The sequence below is a fragment of the Drosophila elegans genome, unplaced genomic scaffold (assembly GCF_018152505.1).
Source record: "Drosophila elegans isolate 14027-0461.03 unplaced genomic scaffold, ASM1815250v1 contig_476, whole genome shotgun sequence".
NCBI classification, from domain to species: Eukaryota; Metazoa; Arthropoda; class Insecta; order Diptera; family Drosophilidae; genus Drosophila; species Drosophila elegans.
Genome location: NW_024545863.1, coordinates 3963398 through 3988802, shown reverse-complemented (window position 1 = coordinate 3988802; position 25405 = coordinate 3963398). Strand labels below are relative to the sequence as shown.

General features: G+C 40.5%; 2 protein-coding genes across 33 annotated transcripts in view; one reads left to right on the top strand and one right to left on the bottom strand.

The window, feature by feature from the left end:
• Positions 1-2241, bottom strand: part of LOC108148717 — a 61472-nt gene extending 59231 nt beyond the window's left edge. Inside the window, exon 1 of one of the 4 annotated variants that reach the window (XM_017275885.2) lies at positions 2153-2241. The gene's annotated coding sequence lies outside the window, so the exon portion shown is untranslated. Of the gene's footprint in view, positions 1-1950 lie in introns of all 4 variants that reach the window. The other 3 variants (XM_017275881.2, XM_017275884.2, XM_017275883.2) reach the window with 3 other exon arrangements.
• Positions 2242-4063: 1822 nt separating this feature from the next.
• The window catches only part of LOC108148589 (protein lap4), a 61263-nt gene continuing 39921 nt past the window's right edge, over positions 4064-25405 (top strand). For 10 of the 29 annotated variants that reach the window (XM_017275653.2, XM_041709731.1, XM_041709727.1 and 7 more), the window contains exons 1-6: positions 4065-4322; positions 5045-5425; positions 12548-12665; positions 21921-22503; positions 23187-23605; positions 24182-24256. In XM_017275653.2, coding sequence (XP_017131142.1) covers positions 5264-5425; positions 12548-12665; positions 21921-22503; positions 23187-23605; positions 24182-24256 — 1357 coding nt within the window. In that variant the 5' untranslated portion in view covers positions 4065-4322; positions 5045-5263. Of the gene's footprint in view, positions 4323-5028; positions 5426-12547; positions 12666-21920; positions 22504-23186; positions 23606-24181; positions 24257-25405 lie in introns of all 29 variants that reach the window. The other 19 variants (XM_017275664.2, XM_017275660.2, XM_017275656.2 and 16 more) reach the window with 9 other exon arrangements.

The following is a 25405-nucleotide window of genomic DNA, read 5'->3' as shown; positions in this document are numbered from 1 at the left end:
TTGCAAACTGCAATCATTTGAGTTCATATGTTTTTTTTTAATCTTTATTTTATTAGCTAGCCTCATAGAAAATAAAAATATCAAGTTAAATTTTAGTGAACTTATAATTTATTAGAGGTTTATAACTAATTGAGTTTCCTATTCTTTGACTAGTTAATGAAATACTGTTTTTTATTTAATGTGAGTTGAAAACAATATTTTCAGTAAAAAATATTCAGAAAAGAGATCAGAAAGGATCTTTTGCCCTGATATAGTCCGATCCTTTTCTCCCTCCATTTAACATCATCATTCATCCTTTTATCCGCCTTAAATTTGAACTTTGCTGTGTGTGTTCGGATTTAAGCTGCGATAAATTCGCAGATTCTTCGGCTCAGATTCTTCGGCTGCCATTACGCACGCATCATCATAATAATAATAATAGTCATAATAATAATAATAATAATGATGATGACGGTGATAAAGCCACATAAAAGGCGGCGGGGCCCATTTCAATTTCAATTCCACAAAAGGCGCGTGTATCTCCAAGATACATTTCTATCTCCAGAGCGCGTATTCGCGCGGCAAAGCAAAGCTCGCAAAAAAAAATCGCATAAATGAATGCTAAAATATATTTCGGCTTGGTTGCCGTTACTATTAAATTGTTGTTGCCTTTGCTATTTCAACTATGAAAGGCTTTGCAAAAAGTAAAGCAAAACGCAGACAAACTTTTATATGTGACAATTGAAAAAAGAATTCAATAAATCAAAAGGGAAAAGCAAAAAGTGCTTGTAATTTAAGCTTTGCTTTTTGTTTTGAATACACCGAAAAATACGTGTTGGGTGAATAATGCTAAGTCAAGATGAATTTTAAATGTGTGAAAAATAAGATGAAATATTCGCAAAAAAAAGTATACAATTTTATTGGAACTGTTCATATCTTGCCCAAAATTACATTTAACAACAGAATAATTTTTAAAATATCAAATACATTATTTTATATTTGCAATGTTGTTCATTTGTTTAAAGCACAGCGGTTTGGACTTTGCTTTGTTTACAACTTTTTTATATATATGTATATATAAATTTCAGTTTTGGTAAGATAAAACCGAAAATTGGGAGATAAGCAAAGAAGCCGGCTGAATAAAGGAAATCATATTGGGGTAGTTGTTGTTATATAAAACAATTTGTATGTGAATTTTTGCACAAAAAAACACATAGACAAGAGCTCAACACACACAGGCACAGAATCAGGCGCTCAGGAAAACAGAGAACGAAAGAGAAGATGAGGAGGACAAAGCGGAGGAGAAGGATGAGGAGAACAAACGAATTTCAGCAACGACGCAAATTTCGATTTCCTCGAAATTTCTACCTTCTATTATGTTCGTTCCTCTCTCATCTTCTTCTTCTTCTTCTTGTTTGGGCATCATATACATTTTGTTTGCAAAAAATTTAAAAAAAAATAACAAAGAGGAAAAAAAACACAGCAAAGAAGAAGCAACAGCAGCGCAGCTTACTAAGCTTTTTCTCTGCCGCCGTTTCGCTCCTTGTTTTTGCTACGCTTTCGCTTTGCTTTGCATTGCTTTGCTTTGCTTTTTTGTGTTTTTGCTTTTTAGTGTATTTGCTTTTTGAGTTCTTTGCTTTTTTGTGGGCAATAAGAAGCAGCAACTACTGTACTTGTTGTTTTTCTTCGGTACTTTTCCTTTACCGCATATATCCTTTTTTGCCGCTTTGTTTGTTTGGCATTTCTCAATTTTCAATACACACGCACTTTCTTCTGTGTCTTGTTATATTTTTTCCTTTGTTGTATTATGTCATAATTTTATTTGTCGTCCAGGACTAAACAATGCCGGAATTTTTCACAATTGATAAAGCCAATGAATCACATTTCGTTTTCATTAGCCTCACACTTCTTGCTGTCTCGCTTTTCTGCACCGGCTCCTGTTGCCTCCTCCCCCTCATTTTTGTTTGCTACCTTTGTTGTCTTTTTTGCATTTCCGCTTTACGTTTGTGTTTCGCTCGCACTCACGCACTCACACTCGCACTCACATACACTTCACAGTACTGGAGCTGCAATTATTGTTGTTGCTCCGGCTTGTTTAATATTTGTTTGTCACACACACAGAGTCGAGAATATCATACAATAAAGCGAATTTACAAGCGCCGGCAAAAATTACTCGAGAAACGCGCCCGCAAGTGCACAGAGCGACGCAGCAAACACGTCCAAACAATTAGTTCGCCATCGGAGAACTGGAGAACTGCGAACAGGAGAACTGGAGAACTGAGCTTTGCTTTATGAATGGACGCGGCCTCGAAAGCAGCTTATTTCGACGAGCAAAACCGACTCTCTTCGCGAGCGCGAAAACACTCCCCCAATTTCTCTTAGCCAGACCCTTCGGCGCTGTTACCCGGTTCGAGTATTTGTATCTTGTAGATACGAGTACGATCTCTTGGTTAGGTCTATATATCTAGGAAAACGAAAAGAAATTAAAACTTATACATAAAAAAAAACTGACAGTAAGAGCTAGTCGGCAGTGAAAGTTTTATTCTTTTTTGGACTGCGTCGTATATGTCCGGGCTTTACATTTGTAGAATAAAAACAATAGAACATGTTTTAAAGTCTATTCAACGATTTCCCTTTAATTTTTTTTATATTGTTATTATTATTAAGTTGTTGACCAAAAAATGCAGTAAAACAATGCTTTCCGACATTTGCCTTTCCGCCAAACTAGTGTCCCAATCCTGTGGTGTATCCTTAGGCCACGCGGTTGGTGTTGAATATGCGAAAATGCCTTTGACTCATAACAGCGCTGACAGCCAGATAAAGGCCCAATGCAGAAATAAGGATCGCACCAAAATTGATCCATGTGGGTCCTTGCCATCCAATGTTTAACAGTTGGGCCAAGAACTCTTCGATTGCGCTATCCCAGTACATCAACAAGGCTTGTATCAAGAAGAGAAGTAAGGCCATTAGGATTTGTTTCTTGTTTGCGACAAGAAAAATCGCAATTGCTTGCATCTGGTGAAACATTAACGGATCGGTTGAAATTTAAAGATGCAACTTTTAACTAAAATTCAAAGAAAAATGTACAGAAATGCCACGTTTAAGTTTTAATTATAATTTCAAATTCACCTTTTCAACTCAAGGTATTGGAATATCGCTGAATTTAAGTTTCTTTTATTTAAAGATATACAGATGCAAATAGGAACGACTGAAATGTTAACAAAATCGGTTAACATTGTGCGTGCTTTTCAAGAGAGCGGTTAAAAAGTGAGTCTCTCGCTCTCGTATTGTGAAGCTTTTACCGGCAACTCTTGTTTTTGTTGTCAAACATTTCAATGGCAACGTCGACGTCGGCGTCGGCAGAGAAAGCTATGCAGGGGGCGCAAAGCAAAAACAGTGTTGTCCAAACTAATTGATTTTGAACTTCATATTGCGAGGGTCTTTGATATAAAATGAAAATTTTTTTTTTAATGTTGGTAAGCTGTAAATAAAAATTTAGTTTAAGCTGATAAAGCTTCATCTAACCATTAGGAGATTTTCAACTTGGTACTGAAAATTATTCTTACCAAGCTTCACAGCGACGAAAAGGGAAATTATTTGTAAGTTTTAAAACGCGCTGGGGTCTTTCGATTTTATGTATATTCAACCGGCACTGCCACTTTTTGTTGTTCAGCGAAGTTAACCTCCCAACAGCAATGCTCGTTTCGTCAATTAGCATGGTCACTAACCAATCCAGTGTTGTCACCATTTTCGTTAGCAAATACACCCTCCTAAGAAATACGTTGGAGAATGCCTAAAAAATTCTGTCTTTTGTGACTAAGAATAATTTTATTTTCCCTTTTTTTAACTAGGCCTCGCGTGTGCAAAAATTGGATAATTTGCAGATTTTCAAACTTTATTAAGTTTGGGATGTGCGAAATCTAATATAAATGTAAATGTTAAAATCTAACATAGGCATCAGCTCAGCGGCAGAGGAGAGCAGAGTAGAGATGGAAAAACATCGATGAGGCCGATGTTTTGCAAAACATCGATAACGTCGATGTTGGCATCGAAGGTTGGTATCGATGTTCGCATCGAAGTTTCCCCACCTCTATCAAAAGTTGTTGTTGCGTGCGGGCGGACGAAGTCGAGAAAATTGGACGAAAGCACTAGAAAACACGGATGAAAACAACGGCGCATTCGGCTCGTGATTTCGACCGCTTTTGAGTGAGAAAACCCGCCTGTTTTTCTAACTGCATTTTAAAGCGGAGTGCGTGCGTGTGTGTGTCTGTGCGCGTATACGTGTTCGATTCGTTTGGACGCGCTTCGCCGTTTCTGTTGTTCTGTGTGGCTCCTGTACTACAGTAATTACTCGTGTGAAAAACGTGCGAAAAACGTAAAGGGGCAGAAGAAAAGGAAGAAAAACGCCAGCTCGCTCTGTCTCTCTCTCACTTTTTCTCTGATTTTTCGCCGCCTAAGACCAGCATTTTGTTGTTGCGCAGCTTGCAAATATGTGTGAGTGTTGGTCCTGTTTATGTGTGTGCGTGTGCAAATTCCAAAACATACGCCGCTGCACTGTGGCACCAATATGGCAAATATCGCTTAAAATAATTCCAATTTCGATTCCCGGCTTTAATTTTTTTCGATGTGTGCGTGTCTGTTTGGGTGTGTCGCATTTATATTAATTTTCCGCTTAAGGTTCTTACCATTCCTCCATTCTATACCTATTTGCTGTTAAAAGGAAGCAACAAATGCGTCGCGTTGCCAACTACGTGATGCAATGCAATTTATGGCATTCCAACTAAATGCCAATTACAATTGATTATTATTCATTATTTCGCTTATTACTCATACAAGCGCCTTTTTGTGCGTGTGCGTGTGCGTGTAGGCAATTCTCTTTTGCTCTCGCACTCTCTCTCACTCAAACAAAACTCCAAAAGCAGCAACAAAATGGCAAGGCCAGGGACAACAACAAAAAAAGTCTCCCCTTTTACGTTTTTTGCCCGTTAACGAATCGTAACGTAACGCCTAACGTAACGTTTAAGTGTCCTTATTAAATGTCAATAAAAGTTAATAATAATTGCAGCGATATTTCCGTGCGGCCAAAAAATGTGGGCGACACCTGTGCTATAAAAAAAGTTTGAATAAAAGTGTGCAACTAAATGTCCGCCGGTTGGCCAAGTTAAGAGACCATCCTACGACCAAAACGACCTAACTTTATAAATCCCCCCAATAAATCGAAAAAGCCGCCAAAACGACGTCCAAGAAGAAGCAGACGCAGCCGACGCGGCCGAAGACGAGCAGCATGTTCAAGTGCATTCCCATCTTCAAGGGCTGCAACCGGCAGGTGGAGTTCGTGGACAAGCGCCACTGCTCCCTTCCGCAGGTGCCCGAGGAGATTCTGCGCTACTCCCGGACCCTGGAGGAGCTGTTCCTCGATGCCAACCACATCCGGGACTTGCCCAAGGTGAGCATACTACACAGGCGTACCCCTGTTTAAGGAACCACAACTCTGAGATGTCGAAAATTTCACCAATAAATTTATTAAACTCATCTAGGTATAAAACGCTACTTAGAAATAACGTAGAAAGAAAATGGACTTCAAAAATAAGTTAGACTGTTTATAAACCTGACAGACTCTCAAGCTTTGGCAGCTGTTTGCTGCAAAACCGCAAATGTCATAGTTCAAAGTGCGTGGGAAATCTAATAAATTCCCTCGAGTCAGGTTTAATGAGAGTGGGACTACAGATAGTGGGTGGTAAATTAAAATTAAATATTAATAGATGCAGCGTTTGTCTAAAAATATATATATACTGGACGGCTGTGGCAGGAAACAGGTACAGCGAATTTTCTATATCAAAATATACAAGTTTTATATATGTATGCACACATAATCTAGATAAATTCCAAAGAATTTATTTATAAGAATATTTTGCAAACCACTAAAGGATCTAAATCAATATCCAAGTAAACATGGAAAAAGAGTACATTTTAATAGACAAAGTGGCACTCAGATAAGGATTGTTTGATCTGCTCAAACCCCTCGGTTATCTCTTTAACAACATTGAACAACGGCCTTGTCTGGCGGCGATGCCTTTACGTTGGCAAACTTGTCCCACCAAATAGCCCTAAGCTCAAGGGGTTGATGGCTGGGCACGTAATTTGCATCCACGGGTGCGTTGACCCCGCCCAGGGCCGTTCCTCCTCTTCCTCCGTCCTCCGTCCTCAATCCTCCACCTTCTGTTTTCCTCAGGAAAAGCCACAGTCAGGGCCATTCTCCTTTGGTCAGCTATCTGCTGGAGCATCGGCCATTTACCAAGACAACAATTACGACAAAAGAAGTTCCCCCAGCCGAGCGGAAGTCTTTAATTAATGCGGGGAGAAACGGGTGCAAAATCGCGATGTGGGCTGAGTGAAGTTGCCTCTTTGACAGTGCAGTCATAATGGAGAGTAGCTGCATAATTGAATCTGCAATTACGCAACTGGTGTGCCCGGCAGTTGATGATCAAAGCCCCGCCAAGTGCAGCATTCTAATTAGTGGCCAAGTGCCCCTGATAATAGCCACACACAAATTGGGTGTGGTCGCCGCCGCCGCCGCCGAGTTCGTTTTTCCAAAATAATTCCATTTGGGTTGTGCATAATTCTGTCGTGGTTATTTATTTGGATTTGGTAAATAAACAAGTAAACAAGAGACGGACATAAACAGTAGTAGTATCTCGTTGTCATAGCAACAAGTGGTGGGCGGAAGAAGCAGGAGATATCTCCAGTTGCAGTTGCAATTCATTTGCGGTCAGCCATCTGAGTTTTCCCATTCTTGAGTTTTCCTATTGCGCTTTTTCTCCCGTTTCGATCGAGCTTCCTTCCCGCTTAGCCGCACTCAATAATGAACTTCTAATGCAAATTTAGAGCAGCATGTTGTAACCGCAACAGCAGAAGCAGCAGCAGCAGCAGCAACTATATGTTGCTGTCGGGCAGCAACATCAGCATGAACTACAATGGACTGCAAGTAGTCTCCCATATAATGATGATGTTCTGCTGGCGAGTTCGTTTGAATGCTGAACCGAATGACAGCGGCGGATGTGATTGTTGCTTCAGTTTAGCTTCTGCTGATGGAACCCTTTCTGGATTGTTGAAAGCGGTACACAATTTCCGCGTTGTCATAGCATCGACAAGTAGGGAGAATACACGGAAATTCTAATCGAATTATATTTAAGTGGCTGTTTAAATTTATATATAAGCAAGGCACTATAAATTTAATTAGGTTACATTAACTAAGTAAATGTTTATATACAAAATGTTTCGAAAATTCCTTATTTATTTAGCTTTACAAGAAATATTTTTTTGTAGTGTAGTATAAAACTGTTTTCCTCAATTGAATCGTTGCTAACTCGACGACAATCTGCCTCAATCTACTGCCATTCGTTTGCTTTCATCAGGCGGAGTTGGCTATTGAATGGAAAAATGCTGCTTTAAATTCAGTATTTTCCACAATCACTTAATGAGTCTTCTCATCGTTCCTCCTATGCTTCTACATAATTGGTAATTTGCATTATGCAACTGCTCGATTAGGGCTGTCCAACGTTGATATATTTTTGTGGAACCTACCCCAAGGAACCGCTGTAGGCACAACTCGGGCCAGAAATTGGCTTCTTCAATGCATACCCACCACCCCGACCCCGACCCACACCCATTCACAGTCGCAGTCAGAACCGCTGGCCCCATTCATTTGGGCCAATTAGTCACGCTCGGAGATAAGATACCGAGTAATCACCTTATCGCCTGGCATTGCCCCAATGGGCCTGAGGTTCAACCTGCTTAGCAGACCACCGCCATACCACCTACACCGTATACTACACCACCACCCCTTCTTTTGTTCGCCTTTTTGGCTTGCGAAACCCGAAGCGAAGCAGGTGCCTTTCGGGTGGGGGACGCTTGTGAAAACTTAACCGGCAGTCTGGCTATTGAACACACACAAAGAGCCAGAGCGAGCGGCAATGACATCATTTGGTAGTAATCGCGTACCTGACACAGCGAACTCGACAACAGCTACGAAAACAGCCAGAAAGAATCTAAAATGGCGGCGCAACGCTTTTAGTGAGTTTGGCTAAGTGAACGCTACACTACTCGTCGCACAACTTGGCTTAACACCTGCTGGTTACTCCGAAAAGAGAAAACCATATACAAAAAACACTGATTTGGCAACTTTTTGGCTATCAATTTATCTTTGAGGACTATGGGGCTATTCATCTTTTGTGGTTTAATGGCATGTTCTAAAAAGCTTTGAGCGATTAATAGTTTTCACAGGAAATATATTAACAATAATAATTATTTACTTATACAAAATAGGACATAATATCGTGAAACTAGATTTGTGGCCAAACGGCGAAGAGTTATTTTGTTTATAAAAATGCAAACTATACTAACAATTTGTTGTGGAGTTAAAAATAACTAACAGCAAATTTCTTAAAATTTAGATGAGTTTGAACCATTAAGTAGTAAAATAACCATTAACCTTTCAAGCACTAAAAAAATTGGGTGATAGATAGTTAAAATAGCAAATGTATACAAGTTACAATAAACGTAGCTGTGATTTATATCGTAGCAGAACTGTAACAATCCGTTTAATGCACCCATTAAAAAGTGTTAAAAGAAATAAATAAATCTAACCTAAAGCAATTCCATTTCGCGAATTTTTATTGACTCAAAGAAAGCAATCAACTGTTTTTACCACTTTTCTTTGACTAAACAATATTCCGATTTAACTGCAGTTATTTTATAGCCTCGAGACGAACTGTACTTCACTTGTGGAATTTTTCATTCGATTTGTGTTGAGTTTTTCATTTCGTTTTCGTTACACTAAGCCAACGCTCGTCTCTCGCATTCCCCATCGCTTACCACTTTTATTCTAGCCACTACCGACTGAGCTTGTGGAAACCGGTTTGCCTATAAATAAATAAATGTTTTCCACTTAATTGTTTTTGAAGGCTTTTGTATCAAACATTGCGTCTGACCGATGCTGAACATTTTGTTTGCAGCTGTTTAAAAAGTTATTTACTGATTTTGGCAAAATGCGTTTTAAGTGGTTTATAGTCGAGATTCGGCAAAGATGCAGCTGGGATTTATGGCGCTTGATATGGCCATTGCTTTGCAGTGTTTCTGTATTTGCATCTAAAAAAGATAACACATTTCCCAAGCAGCTGTTTGGGAAACGAGGAGCAGTTAAGTGCTTTTCCGCTGACTAGCAGTTGTATTTTTTTTTATCCGGTGACTGCCATCGTCTGCAGGCGGCCATAAAGAAAGTCGTTGGTTGGTTTGTTGGCACACTGGCATGACAAATGCACCAAGGCGCACACAAACACTCACCGTTCGGGGCTGTAATGCTGAATAGAAAAATGAAGATGTACAGATTGGAACAGGCGCCCAGATACACGAAGGCAGCCACTGCGATTCCGATTCCGATTCCGACTCTGATTCCAATTCCTTCTGCAGATGGATGCCACTGGAGAAGCTCGCAAGCTCGTGTCTTGTTTGTTCGACGATTATACATATTTGTATATTTTGCGACTCCTCTGTTGCTGTTGCAGTGGCAAAGCAAAGGCAACAGCGGCCATTTGTATCCGTGCACAGAGAGAAAAATATTTAATTTTTTTGAAGATTTCGTTTATTTGAATTGTATATGAACAATGAAGTTATGTCTATGTTTTTTACCATCCCAACATTCAACAATTATATGGCACTCATTTGCAGTAGGTTGTATTTGAACCCGGTATTTTCTTACTACAAAGCTTTTTGATTTTATTTAAATATATTAAAGATTTAAGTTGTGTGTTCTTAGTTAGCCAAAAATATAAGTAACCAGCCAAATTTTAAAAAATTACAACAAAAGAAAAATTTTTTTTGGTATTATAGGTTGAAGAGATCTGAAAATATCAGAAGAAGTCAGAGATATAAAAGTAAACAAAATTAAAATAACTTTGTTTATGCATTAAACTACTATGTGGAATTTAAATAAAAGTAGTGTTTGGTTTTCTTTGTGTATCTGTATCTCCAGTGCGGCGTGAAATACTAAACGTAGTCGCAGTCTTCAGTTCCAGCTCTGCACATAATTGCCGCTGGCTGTCTGTCTGTCTGTCTGTCTGTCTGAGTGTCTGTTTTGTTGGCTGTTCTAGCTCAGCTGGTTTCAGTGGCTGTAGATGCGTCCGTTGAGATATAGGTATATCCGTGCCAAAAATGTATCTAGAACCCGTTTTGGGTACGATTGTTCGGCATTTTCTGGGCGCCTAGTCATTTGCAACATGCACACACCACGCGGCAACTGCGGCTATATGTCTGTACGTGCGTATTACCCGCTGTGTGAGTGGGCCAAATGTATCTGGCCTGGCTTTCAGATTACACTTGCAGATACTGGCACAATGTTTTAAACATTGCTGGCGGGCAGCGAAGCGCACATTTCCATACCCCACACAGGTCATGGTTCAGTGCAGTTGCACTGGATTCTGGTGGATTGCTGGATTCTTTACTACATTTTTCCGAAATCCCGCTGAATCGGGGTCTATTAGGTTTGCTTTTCGGGCAGCGCAAATTGGTTTTACGACCAGGCCTTTAGCAATGGCAAATTGAATTGTTTTTTCCAGCAGCAGCGACCGCTGCAGTCTGAGATAAAGTGCCCGGCCAGAAATCGAATTATGCACATGATGCAGCTCAAACAGCCAGCAACTTGTCTGCTGTTTGTGATGCAACCGCTGCGAACTGCTGGCTCGGTTTTGGTTTTGGCCTGGCCAAAAGCCAGCTACTGCCACTTGCTGTGCGCCTGCTCCGACTAGATACAATAGTAAAAGTGTGCTGCCGAGTGAGTGAGTGAATCTATGTCTATATGTGCGCTTGAGTGGCAGACAAACTGGTAGTACTCCAAAGTGGGTACTCGGCACTCGGCACTCTCTATACCTATACTCATGGCTATATATGTTACGCCGGCCGGTCTATGCCGGCCGGTAATTTATGGCCAAGATACATACAACAAGCCCGAGTTGCAGCGTGGGCTTTTGTTGGCTGGGTGGCACTAAAGGGGAAGGGAGCAGCGCCCCTCTTTTGTGCCCAGCACTTGGCGAAAAGTTTACTATTCACATTCATTTTTATTGTCGTCATGCCTTGTCCTCGTTTTTGTCTCTTGGCCATTTCGCCCCTGATGTTCCTGCTCCCCCTTTTTGGCCATTTTCATCATATGCAAGTTACGTTTTTTTGTCGCTTTTCTTTTCTTCTTCTTCTGTCTTCCTGCATTTTTTGCCCCCTTTGTCGCGCTGACAGTTGCAACTTTTTGACGCATGATTTGTTGAAAGGCTTTTCGCTTTTTTTATGCATAAATAGCAAACGGAATCTGGCCATTGTAGGTGGCCAGAAGCAAATGCAGCTGACACTGATGAAGTCTAAGCCGCTTTGTCTTTAAAATAAAAGCCCCTTGTTCATTGTTGCAATGGTCAGTGGTTATTCTGACATTGACTTTTTTGCAAATGTGCTCAGAGGTACATATGCACTTAATGTTATTTAATCTTTTTTAATTAATAAAACTTTTCTTAAATAGAACAAAAGTGTTTTTAAACATAATTAGCAATCTAAAAAAATATATAAAACCGATTAAAAAGTATTTGTGCAAATACAAATTTTAAAGCTGTGTAAATCATTTTTGAGTGATATTATGTGTTCCAATCAAAATAGATTTATGGGTTGCCGTTCCCAAAATTCCTTTAGATTTGAAAGACCGTAAATGCCCAAAGCGAGTGTGTGTGTCTTGGCCGAGGTGCAGAATTCGCTTTTTCGGTGCCCCAAAAAACTGGGTCAACAACTCCAGCACTTGGCCAGCACACCAGCACTTCTATTGTCATGTGGGGCAAACAAAGAACACAAAATATAAGAAAAAAGTAGAAGGAATTTAATAAACTTTACTGCCACAACTACGAATTATTTTCATTATTCTGGTGGCGACTGCTCTTTTGGGTTTGCCCCAAGTAAAAACCAACAACAATGGCCGATAAAAATCGCGCTGGCAGAACAAAAGCAGCGAAGTCTGCTGCGGCTGTTAACCTTGAGGTCTATGACTCAGTGAGCCAGTAGGGGGCGCAACTTTCTTTCCCAAAGATGAGTACACTACTCCACATTGCAGGAAGGTCAGGGTATGGGTATTGGGTATTGGGTATTGGGTATTGGGTATTGGGCATTTAACATCGGGCATCGGGCATCGGGCTTCCCTTCACTTTGGAAAGTCTGCGTGGAGTGCCAACATAATTTATTTCGAAATTCGAATCGAAGTCGTGATTTTCATAAATGAATTGTTGGCGACATGTCTCTGTCTGGTGAGCCAATAAGAAAAGCTTGACGGCTGGCCGAAAACGAAGGAGGATTCTAATGGTAAACTGACTGTTTGGACGGGTCACGGCACTAACAAATGACAACCCCGCGAAGATTTATGACCACGAAGCGAACGAACGAACTAACTGAGTTGAAATCCAATGCTGCTGCTGCCTTTTGTTTCGAAAGGCTGCCGAGTCGTGCTCTGAGGTCTAAATCTTGTTTCTTCTTTCTTCCTTGCTTGCAGAATTTCTTCAGATTGCATCGCCTGAGAAAGCTGGGACTGAGTGACAATGAAATTGGCCGCCTGCCGCCGGATATACAAAACTTTGAAAATCTCGTCGAGCTTGATGTTTCACGCAATGGTAAGTCAAAGCTAAAGTCCCCCATAAACATGCAACAAGTGCCCATTATAATGCTCTAAGTGACTTTGATGGCTCTGACTATTTTTGATGTTTTGTTTTTGTTTTTGGTTAGATGGACAGCACGTGTTCGTTGATGTTGTTAGTGATTGAGTGACGGAATGAGGGAGGCAACATTGCGGCTTCGATGTATCCATCGATTGCCACACGCAATCCAGCTGATGTGGCAACAATTGCAGATGATAATTGCATTTGTGTCATTGATTGGACTGGGTTTATGTATCTGCGGTTGCGATTGATGAGACAGCAACTGAATCGGCATATCAAATGACACATTCAGCTTTCTCCCGTTTTGCGGGCTGATCAACCTAATTATAGACAATGTCGGGCTGTCACCCAACGTGGTTATTGAGTTATTACTAATTGCACTTCTTGCAAACAATTTGGAAAACAATTGCACACAATCAAGAAGAGCATTTCATTTAAATAAAGCTCCCTGCAACTTTAGCTCTTAAGAAATTTTAATTAAACATAAAGAACATCAATGGTTAAACTTCCTATGCTGAAAATCCCAATCACGTCATTTAGTTCGATCGATAATAATTTTTTCCCTTTATTTCACTGCATTGTTCTGTTTTTCCATTAAAAGTGCTCTTCCTGTTCTTCAATCTTATTAAATTGCTGTGTATAACAGACTTTCATCGACTTTAAACTCAATTTAAGTGCAAACAATTGCATTGTCTTATCTCCCTTGGCGCATGCAACATCCGTACTGCCGCTGCTCTTTTCATGTTTTCCTACAAGTTGTTCCTCCAACACAGATGATGCAGCTGGGGTTTTTAATAACTTTTCGTGAGCGAAACTTTTGCAGTATACGCACTACGCACACACCACCCGCCACCAACCGCCTACTCAATCAGCGGCATACCCCCACTTATGCATTTTCCGCTCAAGCGAGCATAAATCCGTAAACAGAAACCCGTAATTGGAGTCAAGTGCAGCACTCCAAGCGACACGGCGCATACATATCATAATAAATGGAAACAAAATATGTACAGAAAATAACTTGAATAAGTAAATCAACTGGCCCGCTTTAAAAAAAAAAAACCAAAACCCCGCCACTTGACAATTTCCATGGCAACAAATGCTTACGAATACCGACTACTGGCTCATTCATTCACAGCCCCTGCTGAAATATTATCGACAATGACGTCGACGAGGCGCTTCCCGTTTCCGTCCAAAGGTTTCAGTTTCACTTAGTAGCAAATCGAAATTCAGCAACTTTTTAAGTTATCGCATAAATCACAGAAGAAAAACTAATTATGATGGCGATTTTACACCAATTCCCTGAAAAATTTGCATTTTCATCGGAAACTTTTTTAACATTAAACATTTTATAAGAAAAGTGTTTTTCTTTAAACAAAAATAATTTTTTTTGTTTTTATTATTATAAAAAAATTATTTTTTGCTTCAAAATACAAACATGTTGAGTTTGTCCAGTTTTACTGCGCTCATTACCTGAATTTTCGCTTATTTCAATATGACTTTGGCGGGTCGTGTTTGGTTTACTACTTTAGCTTGTTGTTTAGCTGATTATGCAGTTTACTGTCGGCAGTTTGCCGTTTATACACATGACCCACAAATGACCAGAAACTCACAGCTTATGGCCAAGTGAATGGGCCCGAAGTGGTTCGAGCGAGAGCAGTTTGCGATTGCTGTTGAAATCTGAGCTGGATTTTCCTGGCTCTAGGTGAAAGGCCGCCCACGTTAGCCTCAGTCGAGATTATCCGCCTGGCAGGAATCGGTGATTAATGGCCGTTAAGGAGCGATAAGTCGATCAGCGAAATATTAAAGATCTCTTTAGTGTTGCGGGCTTTCTATTTGCCCAGTGTGTGTGTGTGGGTGGCTCCTCCCTGGGGAAAGCCTTTCACATTCAACTCCTGCAAAGCTTAAGTGCATATTTTATTGGTCGCATTGAACCCGCTGGGCAAAAGCTCTAGCACAGGTGCTGTAAAAGTGGTGTACCTTTCTACGTAATTTCCCAAACACATTTTCTTATTGCCAACCGCAGGAAAATTGCAGTTCTCAGCTGTGTGGGAGTTGCACATTTTTTTTCCCATTTTCATTTTGTATTTCTCCTATGTTGGCTCAAATTAGCGAGCTCGATTTGGTATTCGGCTGCTTTGCCTTGCCAGCTGCAGTTGACACAACAATGGATGTTCATACCGCAAATTTTGCAAGTGCAACAACACAACTACCAAAACAGCTGCAACAACAAGCAAACACTCTCGACCGACTGCACTTGACAATAGAATTTTGTACGCGACACTGCCGTCATGCATTTGCCACCCGCGCCTGTATTTGTATGCAAGCGGCGGCTATAATAACAATTCTAATAAAAACAAGAATTCCCCTGGCTATCCGTGGGTTGGTAAACTGTGGGTGTACTTGAGTTTGCTTTTGTGGGTGCGTTTATATGAACACAGCTGAGCCCAAAACAATAGCATCGATGTAGTGGCGAAGGTAATAAAGCGGAAAATTGTCAAAAACCAATATTCATTCATAAAGGAGGTTTAGAAAATAAACCTTAGAAGGAACGTGTTCAAAATGTTCAAACAAAACGTGCTCAAACAAATATAAAATATATCACGCTAGGAATCGAACATGGATTGTCATGCACCAGAGTTTCATCAAGTATTTTCGCTATCACTATTTTAAGCAGACGTAGAAACTTACAATATTTGCAAACAAAATGTTTTTATTCTTGCTTCAAAAAACGAAACAAAGGTTAATTAAATCAACATATCGCAAAAGTTTGTGTTGTAGATTTAAAATCTGAATAAATACACAGTCAATAAACCCAATATAATAAGCACGTATTCGCTTTCACACTTTGTGAATAAAGATTAATATAATGACTTCAATCGATTGGCTTTAAGCTAAAGACGTAATGCTATATATTCAACCACCACTGTGAGTTTAAGTACAGGTGTCATTGCTAGTCGCCGCTAGTTTTGCACGTAAATCATTATGATAAGTTGACCCGCTTACAAAACGTAATCCAAAAGGGCTCTGTCGACGTCGCATTTTTTTTATTTTTCACAAACCGCTAATTGTTTGTTTATTTGCTTATTGCGTTTTCTATTTCCACACTACATGTTTGCTATATATTTTCGCTTTCCGCTTCCATTGCAGTTTTGCCGTTTATAGAGTGCTGCTTTTCTGCCGTGTTTTGTTTATTAAATAACAAATAATTTTATGTTTTTCAAAGCGGTGCAGTTGGCATGCCGCGTTTATTTGTACGAGTGCGTTATTTTTGGCTAGCAGCGAATAACAAACAATTGAATTGTGAGAATTTGTCGCTGGACTCTAATTTTTGGAATGGAATGCCAACCCGATTAGGTTATGGTGTGACAAAAGGTAGAGATTGCAGTGGAGCAGAGACGGGCACTAAAATAAATATTAAGTTTACCTGATTTATCCAGCCGGAATTTCACTTCAATATTTGTTTTCCACCTAGTTATTAGAGTGGAAAAGCAAACTTTAATCAGCTTGTGTTGTCAACTTTGCAGCTCTGTGGGAACTGTGTGTGCCTTAAGCTGATTGAAACATATTGGAGAAATGTCTGAAAGTCGAGCCACACAAACGCAAACTCAATTAAATGCTATTTGAAAGTCATGCCCTTAGGCCCTGTATGACACTTGTTTCCCCTTCATTCTTCACTGACAAAATGTGTGTCATTTTTTCCTGCTGCTTACTAAATTTGTTGTTATCGCTGTGTGTTGCAATTGAGGCGTCAACTGGGTCAAAGTTAAAGTGCGCGCAAAAAAACAAAAAAAAAAAACAAATCGCGGCGCCTCTGTTCGAGTGGCGTGCTCATTTTTTTTTTGTTCTTGGAAACTGTCGGAGCTTGGGTCCCCAGGTTCCAAGTGCAGTCACTTTCACACACAGCCTGAGTACAAGTACGAGGAAAAATAAGCCGAAGACGACCCTCGACCAGGCATCAAAACAACTTAGCGCACTTGGAAAAGTTAAAAAAAAACTTAAACACGTAATGCCAAACTCAGAAATAGAAAACATTTTTAAAGAGATTTATATTTCATTCTTCATTGTTTTCGAAAATATGTTTCCTAAAATTTAGGTATACAAATTTATAATGCATAGAATGTGAAGTAAAAATTAAAAAACAAAAAAAATACTTATAATTTTCATTACTACTACTCTATAAAACGAGTTTATAAAAGTTTTTACAAAGTGTTCTCCCTTAACGGTAATATTTCAACAAAAATAAAAATATCTGGTCTTCAAATTTGCAGTAATTTTTCTTTCACTGCATGGAGAAAGAATTAGTAATAGCGAGAGGAGTAAGAAGAATCGGGGACAGCGAGTACAAAGGCAAAAATCAAAGCTTTGTCGTGGTCTTGGACCAGGCCATTAGCGTCCATGACTTTATAGGAAGTTCTTCAAACAGCAATTGGCCCAGAGTCAAAGCAAAGCAACAGCGACCGCCAATTGATGGGAACATTTCAATGTACTCTAAACAAACAAACAAATGGAAGACTGTCGGACAGACAGACAGACAGGCGGACAGAGAGACAGGCGGACAAGAAAGAATTGTATAATTAATAGCATTAAACAAAAACTAAATCAAAATGTCAGGGGGGAAAATCAGCGCAAATTGAAAAATCATTTCTTCTCAGGCTGGACCATTTTATTCAATACTGACGATGTGCCCTCTACTCTACACATATCATTCCCGTACCGATTTATTTCGATCTTGTCGATCTCTGGAGCCGATTGACGTCACTCGGGGGTGAGCAATTAAAAACTACTCGGCCAGCAGGCAGCAATCCGACGAGCTTGTACAAACAACAAATCAAAAGTGAATCCTCTCGACTTGGCAACAGCGATCAGCCAAATTGAGTTGGCGAAAAGAATGAAACAACAAACATAAATGGGGAAAACAAATTTTCAAGCGTGTGCCTATAAAAACAGTACAAATATTCCCTGTAATCATGCCAAAAGCATTAATGCTTGGCAAACAATTAAAGCTTATATATAGTTGTTTAACAAAAGATATTTTCTCGTTCTTGTTGGACAAATTAAGCTGCCAATTAGTTAATGGGTAATGCTGTAAATCGTCCAAGCCAATGAAAAAAAAAAGATTTTGCTGCACTAATGGCAAGGATTAATCTGGCAATTAGTAAATTAAAGCGAAGTTGACTAAGTGACGCAGGTGAAAAAAGGTTATGGAAGGATTTTTATGATCTGAAAAACCCTGGAATAAATGACTTGTTTTTGGAAAAGCTGACGGAGGCTTAGAATGTCTATTGCAGATGTGTACACATCGTAGAGTGAATGCCTTTAGCCGGACGCATCTGTGTTGGCCTTGTCAGGGGCTTTACCTCAACTTGTTGCCTGCCTAACGAGCGTAAAACAGTCATTAAGTCTGCCTAACCACCCACTGTAAAAGTGCCCTAAGCTTTGCTTGCTTGCTAATTGAAACTGAATTAAAAGCTTGAGTCAAAATACACTTCATATGCGGTCGTAAATTCACTTTTAATGCAGTTTAAAAGCACCTGTTGCGCTTTAAAATCTCTGTCATCATCATCATTATAGTCGCATCTCTTGCCACAATTAAGAGTGATTTACTTATCACAATCTGGGCAGCACCACCGTTCTCGTCTCATCCCAGCTGAGCTCCGCTCAGTGCAATCCAGTCGCTTCTGCAGCTGATGTGGCAATCATCCCGGGGGCCATCAGTGTTGCAAATTTAAGATTACAAATGTTTAGCTAGATATCGCTTCTAAACTAGCCGTCAATACCTTTATCTCTATTTTTTCATGCATAATTCTCATATTTAAACGATTTATGCATTTGTATTTTTTATATGTAGCTTTTGGTTTGATTTCACAATTATATTTCACCTTCTTTCATCTTGTAGAAACTACAATTCATTTAAGCCAGTAAACAATGTTTCCAAATAACAAAAGAATTTTAAAACAGATAAAGTCACTTTATTAAATAGATTTATGAGCCAATAATTTTAAACTGGCATCTGAAAGTAGCCAAATGGGACTATTAAATAGCTGAAATGGCAGCACAACAATAAGCGATAGCTTAAGCCTCGTCCCTGCCACCAAAGATGACGCTCAGGTTGAACGAGAATGCTGGTGGCGGAAAGCCATTTTCCCTGTTGACGCTTAGGGATTTGCTCTCAACAATGGCATCCTTCAAATTGCAGGGATGTCAGGATGGCGATGGCGATGGCGGTGACAACAAGGACTTCTTGGCTCAGGCCCCCCGCCCCCCCATACTATAAAACCTTTTCATCATTTTGGATGCATGCAATAAGCAAAATGGCAATGTGCCATGGAAACTCATAACGAATGCCGAGTGCTGGGGATTAAAATGTAACCGAGCCATTGAATTCGGGGCTCCACTTCCGATGATGCAAGGCAAATTGAAAAGCACTGGATTGTGTTCTTATTTTTACTTTTTTCCATCTTCTTGTGATGCATTTTCCTTTTTTGCGCTCTCGAGCTCTTGTGAAATATGCATGCTCGACATCATCTTCATTAAGTGCAACTCGCATTGAGGAAGATGTATGGCGGTGACCTCGATCGTATGCCTATATATACCTCCCACTTTTCCCGCCCATCAGCTGCTGCTTCTTGTTTCTGTCTGGGTCGCCTTAATATACTGACAAATCATTTCATATTTCACATTTCACACAAGCGGCAGAGCAGCGTGCTCTTAAAATTTTTGTTCGTTCAATGACATTGAAAAGAATTTTCATGTGTTTTTTCCCTTACCTCCCCCTCCGGACACGCCCCTTTGCGATGTCGTCGTTGTTTGCTGATGTTTCGCTTGGCTTGTTTTATTTTTGATGCTTTACCTTCGTTTCGTTTTTTTTGTATTTTTTTTTTTGGCACAGTTCTTCTTCTTGATCTTGTCTGGTTGGTGAAATTTATAAGCGCTATAAAATGCAAAAAGAAAAACTCTACCGCATTGTTCCCGATTCGGGCGCTATTTTTGGATCGCTCTCACTTCTTAGCGCTATAATTTTATAAACAAATTAAATGAATTTTGGGGCATTTCCCGTTTCTTTGAAGGGCACCGCCGGCCTCGCCTATGTTGCATAATTGCACAAATTGATTACAATTCCGGGCACTCCCAGCATTTCCTCCAATTTCCCGTTTCCAAATGAGTTTCCCGATGGCCCAACTGCCCCAATTTTTCCCAACGGGTGTGCGGTGTGTGTGTGTGTTAAAGGTCAACGAATTGTTTGTCACCGCTGTTCATCTAATGACCGCCAACTGTGCCGCACAGCTGAGCATCTTGTGATGTTTTGTGTGCCTGCCATATGTTTCCAATTGCCTTAGTTCGCGTTTTTTTTTTGGTGGGCGGTGGAAAAGCATCGTGCTGCGTCCATTTGTCTGCAACTGGCGGTATCCAATTTTGAGTGTTTTGCTTGACAGATTGACAGATGTGTGTGGCTGCTGCTGCTGCTGTGGCAAAAGCTTTTAGGCCTTCTAAAGGTCAAAGAACACCATCGGATATCCAATGGCCCTGATGCAATATGGCTTATGCAGTTGAGCTTCCCTAACGCGGAACTAGCAAATGTCGAATATTTAGTATTTTGACAGTCTTGTCTATTGAAGCACAAAAATTTCACAGCATTATCCACTTCAAACAGGTTGAATTTCAATGTTAATTTCCAAAATTTTAATTAATTAAAATAGTTTTAATTAAGAATAATTCATTTAATGTCCATTATTTGACTTATAAAAAAATTGTTAGTTTATTTTAGCCATAAAGATGTAGGAAAGAATTAAAAGTATCATATTTATATTAAGTTAATATTTAAAATAACTATCTAATTTCATTCGGAATCTTTGAAACAAATGTTAAATCCTTTATCGAATTCATTTAGAGCAGATGGTGTTTCAAGCTGTTCAACTGTAGTGTCTATAATTGGCCAGCACATTCAAGGCCATGAACAAGGCCTGCCATTGCACACAATGCAGCACAATGCCAGGCTGAGATACACAAAAATGTATGTCAGTTTATATTTTTATATTATTCTTAATTAAATTCTGCTGCAGCTCTTCGTGCCCATATGCTCCGCAATCTCCGTTTCTCCGTTTCTCCGTCTACTTGTTTGTTGTTCTTACAGTGGCGGCAATGTGGCAATGCAGTTGCAAATAAATAGCTTATCGGCGAACTGCCACAACTGGTGACATTCCCAGCGAACGGGGGTCTATGACTGGCCACATCCGCCGATTGCGACGAGGCCACAGCCGCCGCGTCCATTGTTGGCCCACACAACTCGAGCATGTCCTGCCTCCAGGACCCATTTTCGTGCCCGCCCTCCTGCTCGAATGCTGTTGGCCTGTCGTGGCGAGTTCGCATTGCGGGTCCCACGTGTCGTATTAGTTGGATTGAATGTGGACACATGGGGCAAGTCAGCCCGCGTTGACCGATGACGATGTTTCGTTTCCGTTCGCTTTTTCCGGGGGGCTTGGGGTGTACAAGTGTTTTCCCCATGTATCTGGGTCAATTTAAACAGCGCTGAAAAGGCTTGAGCGCCTCCAGCTCCAGTTCACACTCTCGCTGCCACTGCCACCTGTCGTTTTGGTTTTGCTGGCAGTTTTGTGGTTTTTTCATACGAGGCTCTCGTGGAAAAGCTTTTGTGGGCGTGCGAGTAAACAGCACACTCAAACACACAAACAACTCTTACACTACCGCGTGTTTTCCCGGGTCCTTTGCGTGCGCATTTCCGCTTTGGCAGCTCGAAATTTATTCGATCAACAAGTTTCGTTTGTCATTTTACGCTTCGTCTTGCTCTATCAGACCGGGGCCCAACAATAATAACGAAAGCCATGGCCGAAAGAGGGCATATAAACATGCATATAAGCAATAATAGTTGTCCAACTCTCGCCTTATCGATAATTCAGGAAACTGCCAAAAGGGAAACGTCGTGCAGCGTGCGCCACTTTAAAATCGAATGAATTGATAGACTATGACAAGGCCATATGCGGAAATCTTTCGCTCAGTGAGTCTCATGGAATATTTATAGCAGATTTATTAATATATTACCGCGCGGCCCTTTGGAGCAATTCATGCGTGAGCAAGTCAATCAGTCGAGCAGATAGAAACGTGTAACCCGATAACCACCGACGAGCTTGGCTCTGGCTCATTGAAAAGCCGTAACAACAATCAGTAAACCCAATATGTTTTCTCTTCTTCTTGTAGACATACCCGACATTCCCGACGACATCAAGCATTTGCAGAGCCTGCAGGTGGCCGACTTTAGCTCGAATCCGATACCCAAGCTGCCCTCTGGCTTCTCGCAGCTGAAGAACCTGACCGTCCTGGGCCTCAACGACATGTCGCTCACCACATTGCCAGCGGACTTTGGCAGTCTGACGCAGCTGGAATCGCTGGAGCTGCGCGAGAATCTGCTCAAGCACCTGCCCGAGACAATAAGCCAGCTTACGAAGCTGAAGCGCCTTGACCTGGGCGACAACGAGATCGAGGATCTGCCGCCCTACCTGGGCTACCTGCCCGGCCTCCACGAGCTTTGGCTGGACCACAATCAGCTGCAGCGACTGCCGCCGGAGCTGGGACTCCTGACCAAGTTGACCTACCTCGATGTCTCCGAGAATCGGCTGGAGGAGCTGCCCAACGAGATCAGCGGACTGGTCAGCCTGACGGACCTGGATCTGGCCCAGAATCTGCTCGAGTCGCTGCCCGATGGCATTGCCAAGTTGAGTAGACTGACCATCCTGAAACTGGACCAGAATCGATTGCAGCGCTTGAACGAGACGCTCGGAAAGTATGTATAAAATAAATATCTTACATATGTCTCTGTATAAAAAAATTTTCTTTTAAAACCTTATTATTTCTAATTAAAGATATAGGGTTTTCTACCAATGTTTTTGCAGAAAGTTGAATAATTAAAGATTCTTAATAAAAAAATCTGTCAATCAGGACCGTAATCACTATAAGTGATAAAATAATTATAACAATTTCATTTTTTTAGAGCTTATATATTTTTGCTCAAAATTTCGCTTAAAGTTGAATTTTTTTTGTTTCAAAGGGATTGCTTTGAAAGCTTATAAAGCGTATCAATGCTAAAGATTGCAATTATTTTATTTACTTCAATAACTTATATTTGTTGGTATAAAAATTAAATGTTGTTCTTTTAAATGGAAAAGCAGCGCATTCCTTTTGTATTTTCCTTGAGTTTACTAGTTGCGTATGCGAACAGAGAACATTTACTTATCTAATCTTGGTCTGACCAAAATGTTTGCCAAGGCACAACAACAAATATTTGCCAAGGCACAACAACAAATATTTATAAACACAAAAAGCGCATTCAGTAAAATAGTTATACATGTTATAGTATAAAAACTTGCACTATTAAATTTATATAGAAATGCATATTAAAGCACAATTAATTTAAACTATTTTTAATTTTACCAACTAATTTAATTTGTTTATTTTTCTATTCTCAAGTTGTGAAAACATGCAAGAGCTTATTCTCACCGAGAACTTCCTCTCTGAGCTGCCCGCCTCCATTGGCCAGATGACCAAGCTGAGCAATCTGAACGTGGATCGCAATGCGCTGGAGTACCTGCCCCTGGAGATTGGCCAGTGTGCCAATCTGGGTGTGTTGAGTCTGCGGGACAATAAGCTAAAGAAACTGCCGCCGGAGTTGGGCAACTGCACCGTGCTCCATGTGCTCGATGTGAGCGGGAATCAGCTGCTGTATCTGCCCTATTCGCTGGTCAATCTACAGCTGAAGGCCGTCTGGCTGTCGGAAAATCAATCGCAGCCGCTGCTCACTTTCCAGCCGGATACGGATGCGGAGACGGGCGAACAGGTGCTGTCCTGTTACCTGCTGCCCCAGCAGGAATATCAGCCAATTACCCCAGGTGAGTGAGCGAGGATGATTCAGCAGAGCAGTAAATTCCCCAGTGGTTTAACCCAGTGGTTAAAGGTTGCTCCACATTTGGCGCTGTTTGCTCATGGTAGGCCGAATTTGGCCAAGTTATGTGCCTTTATCAGCACCTGACATGGATTCCACACGAGCTCTCATGCCCCCTGCCCTCTATCGTTGTGCAATATCTTAAATCTATGCTCGTATTTCCGCGATAAGATAGACCGCAAAGTGAGCAAACATTGCCAACAAAATGAGCGCGCTATCCAAAGTTGTTCTGTACGTTGTACATGTGTGTGAACCTTTCACTATCTTTCTGGGTGAACAACAAATATATACAAAACTCTGGCCAGACTTTTTAATTCAATTTCAATGTTATCCTACCAGCAAGTTTTTCACCTATTTATGTGACTAAAATTATCTTCTAACCGTGCTCTCGGCAAGAGCACTTCTTCAATAATTGTGTTCAATACTGATTTCTATTATTTTCTTTGCATTTCGCCACGTCACCGCGCGCTCTTTCCAACATTGCACTCTACTCACCCACTATTTTATGTTCATCCAATCAAAGACTATCCACCCATGACGCTTTATAGATCAAGCGAAAAATTCGATTCAACGGAATTCTACAGTTATCAGCAAAAAGGTTTGCGTTGAGTATTACCTTCTTTGTCAGTATAAATAACACAATACACGCTATATCTGCCAGTTAACCAGTCTGTGCAGTAGAGTTGCTTGATTCGAATTCACGATTCATGATTTGAATTTAAAATTGAGTTAAATTCACTTTAAAGTTTATAATTTTTTTATTGAAACTCTACTGTATTGGCTCGCCTCATACTTGTAGCATGACCGCTCAACATTTGCATGACCGCTTTGTTGTTATATGTGAAATTTAAAATATACTCTTAGCTGCTTACTGATCATGTGTGTTTTATGGTTTTAGAATTTGGGATAAAAACACACAATTAAAGCAAAATCTAAACTAAACAAAAGTAGAAAACATAAGTATTATAATAAATATGACATACAGGAATACCACACCCATTCCGGTTGACATTTAACCAACTGAACTCTGTTTTCTCGGGTTCTTCTTAGATAGATGATAGCATCAAAACACCTTTGGTTGGAAAATCATCTTGGTCTGGCCAAAAGCCAGTCGGATTGTTAAGTGTTTGAAACAAAAGCACTAACCGGTTTTCCCCCAACACCAGCCAATGACGTCATGACAACAAGTTGTGTGTTTTTTTTTTTAGTTGGGTGTCTTAGGACCGGGCGTTGGCTGCAAACAACATGAATATATGTTTTCTATACATGAGTGAATACTCTCGCACGCGCAACGTATGGCGATGGATGATAAAAGAGTGTGTTCGATTTGGCTTGTTTGATTTGATTATGTTATTATTTTGTGTTTATATTCCATTCATTTGTCGGCTGTGGCTGGAAGTATTCGCTACATGCGTGTTTCCCATCGCAGATCAGTGCCGTTTATTCGATTGGTTCCCACACGCCCAGAATTAAGAAAAAAAAACCACTTGGTCTTGGAGAATGGGGAATGATTGGGATCTATTTTGCCCCCGAATTGATCAGTTTTAGCTGCCTGTCAGTGGCAGCATGCCAGATCAAAGCGGACAAACAGAAGCACAAACGATTTGTTTGTTGTAGCCTGCAAAATTACCAAGATTGCCGAGAACCATTACCATTTAATCTTCGTTTCCATATTCTTCCCAGGCATAAATAGCCCTGCCATTTGGGGCACTTGAGTGATGTCAACGGTTGTGACGTCATGGTGGGA